The 9,074-nt window shown below is 43.1% G+C and overlaps 1 protein-coding gene across 1 annotated transcript; it reads left to right on the top strand.

Moving 5' to 3' along the window:
- The first annotated feature begins 1,438 nt into the window (after positions 1–1,438).
- LOC311231199 (EEF1A lysine methyltransferase 3-like) lies at positions 1,439–7,953 on the top strand. The gene is made up of 3 exons (XM_084317739.1): positions 1,439–1,814; positions 2,620–2,731; positions 6,141–7,953. Exons 1-3 carry the CDS (start codon positions 1,650–1,652, stop codon positions 6,536–6,538), a joined length of 675 nt encoding a protein of 224 aa, XP_084173865.1. The 5' UTR covers positions 1,439–1,649; the 3' UTR covers positions 6,539–7,953.
- The last annotated feature ends 1,121 nt before the right edge of the window (positions 7,954–9,074 follow it).

Raw genomic sequence — 9,074 nt, 5'->3', positions numbered from 1 at the left:
CCAATGCATTGCCCTGTGGGATTATGCCCCCCGCGTGAAATTAATTAGTATCCCCCTCCTCTATCTCTCTATATCTCTCTCGGTCTGCCAGTGCAGACTGTGGGTGATTGTCACTCAAATCGCTTATGGGCGGAGCCCAGCCCAAAACAGCTGAAAAATGCTGCTTTAGAGTACTTGATTAGAAATACAAAACAATGATTTTTTTTGAATATTTTTTTTTACAGATGTGTTCCATAGACTCACAGGAATTGTGTAAAGTTGCCCAAATAGTGAAAAGAATAGCAATGCATGTCCCCTTTAAACGTGAGTGTTACACTCTTGAGTGCATAGTAGTATAATTTCAGATAATGTTTAAAGAGGTTTATATTTATATTTTTATATTGTATATAATATATGCTTCAAAACATGTCCCATACAAGGGTGGCTAAGTGGTGCAGTGGGCAAGGCGCTCGCCACTAATGCAGGAGATGCTGGGTTCGAGCCCAGCTCTCGGCATTGCTACCAGCTTGGCTGGTCGTTCATAGGGGTGGGAAGCTGGTGGGTGGGGATCGGACGGCCTCTATATTTTCCACAAGCAACTTGTCCTTCCGCGTTCCCGTTTTGCGCTCTGATTGGCCATGCACGTTTCTGGTCATGTGACATGTGCGCCCAATCGTGTGACCGCAAGTACTTTGGACGGTTAAGCTTAGGCGCTCTTTCGAAGTTGGTTAAGGTTAGAGTTTGTCTCAGAGCATGGCGATAGAACGCCAGCCCTGATTCCAAACTCTAACCGCAACCAACTGCGAAAGAGTCGCCTAAGCTTAACCAGTGATAAACTAGGCGTTAGGTCGTTTGCGATTGGGCGCACATGTCACATGACCAGAAACGTGAGTGGCCAATCCGAGCGCAAAACGGGAACACGGAAGGACAAGTTGCTTGTGGAAAGTATAGACGCGATCGGACGTTGTGGACAGCGACTCCTACAGGTCGGTTGGTGCGCCTGCGCAGTAGAATCAGGAAGCAACAGGGGCGGCGTGTCCCTCCCACGCAGACCCTCGCCGCTGAGAGATTTTGCTGTGCAGGTGAAAAGATGCGAAGGCTGCCTCCTCGTGTACCGGAGGGGACTGCAAGGCTTCGTCCACATTGCAGCCGGCCTGTGGGAGGCATGGCCTAACAGCGTCCGAGACAGGGGAGGGTAGAATTGGACAATACGAAATTGGGATGGGAGAAAAATATAGAAAATGGGAGAAAAAGTAGATCAAACAAAATAAAAACATGTCCCATACAGATTAGATGTAAGGTGCATTTCTTTGGAACGCTCTTATCAACAGCACAGTTTTTAATCAAGTAAAGTTCTGACTCCGAACGCTAGGTGGCAGCACTAGCTCAGCTATCTAGCAGTGTAGCCATCGGAAATTGCTTGTGTGGAGGCTGCATTGTGTACACAATTCGACTGATTGTATGGAGGATGAACACGTGACAGAAGAGCTTAGGTGTTTTCGTGGACTTTTTTTGTTTAGCTGTTTACAGAAAACCGTAGGACTTAATTTCCCCAAGTGTGTGTTCTAATCTATAACGTTGTCGTTTTCTGGCTTCAAGCGCAGAAACTAGAGACCGTTGTTTTTGTTATCTGGAACTCTTAACACTGCGACTGCGCCTCCTTCACCACCATGACTTATAACGGAAACGAAGACGGGTTTGTGTTCCCCGCGGACGACTGTCTGTTCGCGGATACATTCTCCGAGGAGACGGTGTACAAGTTCCTCGGTCAGGAAGTCAAGATCAGCCAGGTGTTCGGTGCCAACCTCGGCGTGGCCGCGCCAGTGTGGGACGCTGTAAGACTGAGTAGCCTATTCAAACCAATGTTATTATGTATCGATGCTTGTCTAATTATAAACATTGAAATATGACACGTTTTTTTATGATGAATTGAAAATGGGGGACCCTGATGTAAACAAGACGAAAGTCTTTCTCTGGTCTGCAACCCCTTAACAATTGTGTGTATTGAGCCGTACTGTATTGTACCCATTCTGCAATCTGTTAATAAAGTTTTCATTCAATCAATCAAAAGACTAGAACCCTAACAAATGTAAATCGTCATGTTTAGGTTATTTAAAACAATGCATTTGTCACCTATTTTAAGTCTGTTATATGTATGTATTTGGCAAACTTAGGTCCAAAATATTTAGGTGGTTAGAAAAACCTTAAATGTTCTAAACGTGTAAAGAATATGATGCCTTCTTGAAAGAAGACCTTTGTGTGTAGACTGTAGTAGAACATCCTGTTGCAGGATAATGCAGGTCCCCTCTTAGTTAGGTAGATATCGTTCAGGTTCCAAGTCGCCACTTGCCAATAAAAAAACGTAGATTTCAATATATTATGAACAAGCAACTTAAAACTAAATGTTTCATATAATATGATGAATTGAAAATGGACCCTGATGTAAACAAGACGAACGTCTTTCTCTGGTCTGCACCCCCTTAACAATTGTGTGTATTGAGCTGTACTGTATTGTACCCATTCTGCAATCTGTAAATAACGTTTTCAATCAATCAGAAACTGTAGTCCCCTCTAATGCAATGTAGAATGACCCTGTTCGCCCTGAAAACGTGTGTGTGTGTGACTGTGGTATGTGTGTAGGGTCTACACTTATGTCGCTATTTCGAGGAGCAGTCTCTGGACCTGAGAGGGAAACGCATCATAGAGCTGGGTGCCGGAACAGGCATTGTTGGTATTTTGGCAGCACGCTTGGGTATGTCGCTTTCTTCTTGGTCAAAAACTGCATTGGCACATCAGCATGTCCACAACACATTCAATCATATCTAGCCCTATACAAGTCAATGTTCACCACCCCTCCCACCCCATCTATGAGGAGCTAGCCCAGATGAGGAGCACGTTCAGCCATAGACTCATGACACACCACAAACCCTCTGTCTTTCATGCCAGTAGCTAATCAGTCTCCAGTCCACAACCGTGGGCACAGACTGCTGCCAATTGCTGGAGAGCTAATGGCTGGTGAACTTGAGAACTGTTAGGACTAGGGCGGCTAAGTGGCGCAGTGGGCAAGGCGCTCGCCACTAATGCAGGAGATGCTGGGTTCGAGCCCAGCTCTCGGCATTGCTACCAGCTTGGCTGGTCGTTCATACTAACACAATTGGCAGTGTTAGGGGTGGGAAGCTGGTGGGTGGGGATCGGACGTTATGGACAGCGACTCCTACAGGTCGGTTGGTGCGCCTGCGCAGCAGAATCAGGAAGCAACGGGGGCGGCGTGTCCCTCCCACGCAGACCCTCGCCGCTGAGAGATCGCGCTGTGCAGGTGAGAAGATGCGACGGCTGCCTCCTCGTGTACCGGATGGGACACGTGATGCAAGGCTTCGTCCACATTGCAGCCGGCTTGTGGGAGGCATGGCCTAACAGCGTTCGAGACAGGGGAGGGTAGAATTGGACAATACGAATTCGGGATGGGAGAAAAATAGAAAATGGGAGAAAAAGTAGATTAAAAAAAAAAGAACTGTTAGGACTATCTGACTCTTAATAGTAAACACTGTTAGGAATATGAGTTCAAGTTTCTTTAGTTTCAAGTTTCTTTAATAGTTGTCATACAGAAGTACAGAATACTTTCATACAAAATGCTTCTTACTGTTACGCTCCAGAGACTGTGCTAGACAAGATAGTATCAAATAACATAGTATAGCATGTAATTTAGAAGAAGAAAATGAGGTCACAGTGTTCGGTATAGACATATGTACAATGTTCTGAGTTACCATATAATATACAATACTATGCAGTGTACTAATGCAATGGTTCCCAAAGTCGGGGTCGCGACCCAAAGGTGGGCCGCGAGCAGCCACGGATGGGCCGCGAGATGAAAAAAAAAAAACATTTTTTTTTATTTTTTTATTTTTTATTTTTTTATTTTTATTTTTTTTGTCAGGCCACTGAACTTAGAAGCAGGCCAGGACAGTGTTTCTAGTTGTATTCTAAAATTCTATTCTATTGTATTCTAAAATGTGACTATATGGTTTTATATTAACTTAATAAATAAACAAAAACGAAAAATCTACTTATTTCAACGAACATTTCAAACTAAATAACGTTTATGCACATAAAACGCTGAAAACAACCGAAGCAACAATAGTATTTTAATGAGGCTATTATTATTATCATTATTATTTTGCAACAAGTTAGCCCTCTCATAAATAGCACATATAAATGAATAACTAACTTGAACTAACTTAATAGGATTGAAGTGATATTTGGCTTAAAAAATCGGTCGCCTGAAAAAAAACAGACGATGTGCATTGGGCCGCGGCTCTCTGACGCCTTATTTTCTGGGCCCCGGCCTGAAAAGTTTGGGAACCCCTGTACTAATGTACAGTACTATCTAGTGCAAAGCAGAAATGGGATGAGGTACAATTTAGGTACAATTTACAGTAAGGTGTACGAGTTGTAGTGCAATCCTTCATCAATAAATATAAAGTGTGGGGAGTGGGTGCTACAGTGTGTTTGTTTAAGTGAGTGTGTGCGTGTGGATGTGTGTGCTATGTGCGTTTGGTGGTTGTTGTTGTGTAGTGTTCATTCATCATTGTTCGTTTAGCAGCCTGATGGCCTGGGGATAGAAGCTTCTTCTGAGTCTTTCTGTGCTCGCCTTGAGACTCCGGTATCGCTTGCCTGACCGCAGCAGTTCAAAGAGGCAGTTGTTCGGGTGACTGGAGTCTTTAATGATTCTCTTAGCCTTGCCCTTGCAACGCTTGTTGTAAATGTTCTGGAGGGTGGGGAGCCCCCCTCCAATTGTGCGTTCGGCTGAACGTGTCACTCTTTGTAGTCTGCTTCGGTCTTGTGCAGTGCTATTCCCAAACCAGGAGGTGATGTTGCCGGTCAAGATGCTCTCTATTGTACATGAGTAGAAGTTCTTAAGGATCTTCTGACTGACTTGGAACTTCCTTAGGCGCCTGAGGAAGTAGAGGCGTTGTCGTGCCTTCTTCACAACACTGTCAATGTGTGTGGTCCATGTCAAGTCCTCGGATATGTAGGCTCCGAGGTACTTAAAGCTGTTGACTCTCTCAACCGGTGCCCCGTCGATGCTGAGGGGGCTGTAGTCCTTGACCCCCGACCTCCTGAAGTCCACAATCATCTCTTTTGTTTTGCTGACGTTCAGGGAGAGGCTGTTTTCCTGGCACCATCCCGCCAGGACCTTGACCTCTTCCAGGTAGGCCCTCTCGTCGTTGGCAGAGATCAGGCCCACCACCACTGTGTCGTCAGCAAATTTGATGGTTGTATTGCTACTCCGCTGAGCCACACAGTCGTGTGTGTACAGGGAGTAGAGGAGGGGACTCAGAACACAGCCCTGGGGGGCCCCTATGTTGAGGGTGATGGATGAGGAGGTGCAGTTGCCTGCTCTCACCACCTGGGGTCTGCCAGTCAGGAAGTCCAAGACCCACTGGCAGAGGTCATAGTTCAAGCCCAGGTCCCTGAGCTTGGCTATGAGTATGGAGGGGACTATGGTATTGAATGCCGAGCTGTAGTCGATGAATAGCATTCTCACATAGTTCCCCTGCCTCTTGTCCAGGTGTGATGCTGCTGTGTGCAGCACATGGGCTATGGCGTCCTCCGTGGACCTGTTGGGGCGGTATGCAATATGATATCTAACTCTTAATAATAAACACTGTTAGGACTATCTGACTCTTAATAATGAACACTGCACGGACTTGTGTGTTACTATGGTTTGGACCATGTATACCATCATCAGTCACTATTACTACTGTCTGATTGAAACATGCCACTCACTACTGTTCACTACTACTACTATCACTATTATCATTACTTTTCACTGTTCTATTATTATTACTACCTATCCTACATATACCCCCCCCCATACTGCCATGACACTTGAATTTCCCCAAGGGGATTAATAAAGGAACACTTGACTCAAACATAGTGCATAATAAGTATTGTTAATCATTTGCAATTGGTAACATGATTACAAGCAACCAGTGTGCAAAGCACTGTGGCTTCTAAGTATTATTTCAATAATTATATTGTATTATATTTCTCATCATCCATACTTTAGGGTAAATTGCATAGTTGACAGCTATATATCTTTGTATTCATGATCTTATTATGTATTGTTAATGATCTAATCTCATACATTCCTGTTTCAGGTGCGGACGTTACCCTCACCGACCTTCCTCTGGCTGTCGCACAACTTCAGACCAACGTCTCCGCTAACATGCCGCCCTCTGGTTGGCCCTCGGTCCCCCCCACCGTCCTCCCTCTGTCCTGGGGCCAGGACCAGCTCAGCTTCCACAGTGACTGGGACGTGGTGCTGGGCGCTGACATCGTTTACCTCTCAGAGACGTACCCGCTGCTGCTGGAGACTCTCGTTCACTTGTGCAGGAACGGGGCCGTTTTGTTTCTTTCGTCCCAGATGCGAGCAGAGCACGGGACTCCGGGGTTCTACGACGAGTGTCTACCGAACTGTTTCCACGTGGAACTCGTGCACCGTGATTTCAAACAGAATATTAACATCTACAGGGCTTCTCTGAGGAGAGACCAGTGACAGCACCTGAATATTAACATCTACATAGCTTCTCTGAGGAGAGACCAATGAGAGCACCAGAATATTAACATCTACAGGGCTTCTCTGAGGAGAGACCAGTGACAGCACCTGAATATTAACATCTACATAGCTTCTCTGAGGAGAGACCAGTGAGAGCACCAGCATATTAACATCTACAGAGATTCTCTGAGGAGAGACCAGTGTCAGCACCTGCATATTAACATCTACAGAGCTTCTCTGAAGAGACCAGTGAGAGCACCAGAATATTAACATCTACAGAGCTTCTCTGAAGAGAGACCAGTGAGAGCATCAGAATATTAACATCTACAGAGCTTCTCTGAAGAGAGACCAGTGAGAGCATCAGAATATTAACATCTACAGAGCTTCTCTGAAGAGAGACCAGTGTCGGCACCAGAATATTAACACCTACAGAGCTTCTCTGAATAGAGACCAGTGAGAGCATCAGAATATTAACATCTACAGAGCTTCTCTGAAGAGAGACCAGTGTCGGCACCATACTATTAACATCTACAGAGCTTCTCTGAAGAGAGACCAGTGTTGGCACCAGAATATTAACATCTACAGAGCTTCTCTGAAGTTAGACCAGTGAGAGCAGTGGTGGCCTACTTTGTTAGCGAGATGCACCCTTACCACTCTTTACTGCCGATACCAATTTTTAAGTATAGTCCAATACAGAGTAATGATCCATGGTCTTTACTGAACAGTGTGGGCCAAGACATTAATTTGAGGTCATTGGACAAAAGCAATTGATATATGTTTTTTCACCACTAGATAAATCTTAAGGGTAATTAATAATAGATAACATTCAGCCACTAGATGTTGCACTAGAGCACCAGCATGTCATTTATCCAATCATGTGCATTCCACGTGGGGAAATGGGAAGTAGGGAGGGGATACATACATAAAACATTCATTTTGGACTAGCCAAAAGTTTTTAAATGATACATTCATTCATCTATATTTTTGGGGGGGTAAAAGCAATACTTTTCTCACCTTTTCTAAAATCTCTGTGGATGTAAGATGTAAGAAAATTAAATAAAATAAAAATTACTCTACATAAAAATATCTATAGCACCTTTAAGATCTCTTCTATGTGTCAGAAATGCTCACACAACATGGCTCTCTTGGTGTCAGATTTTTAGTAATTGGGGAAATATTTGCGATACTGATACCTAATTTTAGCCTGTTATCAGTACAATATTGATATTGGTATTGTTTTATCATTAATAATCTGAGATTACCAGTGATGCCTTTGGAGCCTTTATTTGTTCGAGAAAATTGATTTGCTGGATACTATGAGCAGACTGCTTTCAGAAGCACTAGCTCTGCTCTGTGTGAAACCTAATGTTTTCTAGGTTTCCAATGTGATTTATAATACAAATAAATTGTTTCCTCTTTGACCTCCGTCTTTCATCTAGAAATCTGTGTGCACAAAATCTAATTAATATAACAGTGAACTCTAGTTTGCATAGATTTGCATATGGCATATTAACCCCACCTTGCTTCTTTGGGGCTAAATGACCAGACAGGGAAAAACCTAATACAATTTCTATAACATACCATAACACTTTATATAACAAGTACAGTTAGTATACTAATGAAAAGAGGTTTGGCATCCAACCAGAGTGCAAATGTAACAGTAAAGTGCAATAGTAATATACAATGTACAGGTCATTACACTGGGTATAAGATGTATAAATTAGTACTACTGAGTAATACTATGTATGCGACAGAGTTGTAGTATTAATATGTACAGTGATACAGGTATAAAGACACTGGTAGTAAATCATACTGGCCAGCAGCTAGCAAGAGTATGTAAGGGATATGTACAGATATAGTATCTACAGATATGTACAAAGGATTATATGCAGGTACAGACAGATGTGGATATATATATGGTAAGAATAAATATATATGCAGTATATACAGCATTTTTGTACATGCTATACAGTTATATGGGCTATATGCAGGTGTATAAGTAGGCATATAGCCTGTATGGATTGAAATGTATTATTACATTTACAGTTGGTGGTTTCTAATGTGGATAATAGTTTTGCACATAATCTCACACATCCAAAAACTTGAAAAAGCTGTCCACACATTTAGATTGACAGTTGTTGAGAGTAGTAGTTTGAATATGGCCACCAGTGATGTTATCTGGGACATTGAATCCCTGTGTTGTGTTAATGACTCTCAATAACTGTAAAACTAAATGGATGTGTGCAAAACTGTTTAGTGTTTTGGGATGTGTGAGATTATGTGCAAAATAAATCTGCATTGTTTTTTTTATGAAGTGCCCCTGAACCTAATTTAAGACAGGCTAGGCTATTCAGTTAGGTTCTACAATTACAGCAAGTCCACACCAGAAATATTGTAGAAGGCATGTTACCTTTGCAGAAATGTCTTCTTTCAAAAGAGCCTGTAAACAAAGTTTGTCTTCTGTGACTTTTTGTGAGAGGTGGAGTCTGCTTGACTGATGAGTGTATCTCCATCTTTGGTTTGCTGACATACTGTA

This window comes from Notolepis coatsorum, assembly GCF_963971535.1.
Source record: "Notolepis coatsorum genome assembly, chromosome: 6".
NCBI classification, from domain to species: Eukaryota; Metazoa; Chordata; class Actinopteri; order Aulopiformes; family Paralepididae; genus Notolepis; species Notolepis coatsorum.
The sequence above is the reverse complement of the archived record's forward strand: the minus strand, read 5'-3'. Positions and strand labels throughout refer to the sequence as shown.

Excerpts from the sequence above, each read along its gene's own strand:
- LOC311231199 (XM_084317739.1), top strand. The coding sequence starts at position 1,650 with ATGACTTATAACGGAAACGAAGACGGGTTTGTGTTCCCCGCGGACGAC. Across the intron at positions 1,815-2,619 it reads CCGCGCCAGTGTGGGACGCT|GGTCTACACTTATGTCGCTA; the intron begins GTAAGACTGAGT and ends GTATGTGTGTAG. Across the intron at positions 2,732-6,140 it reads TATTTTGGCAGCACGCTTGG|GTGCGGACGTTACCCTCACC; the intron begins GTATGTCGCTTT and ends TTCCTGTTTCAG.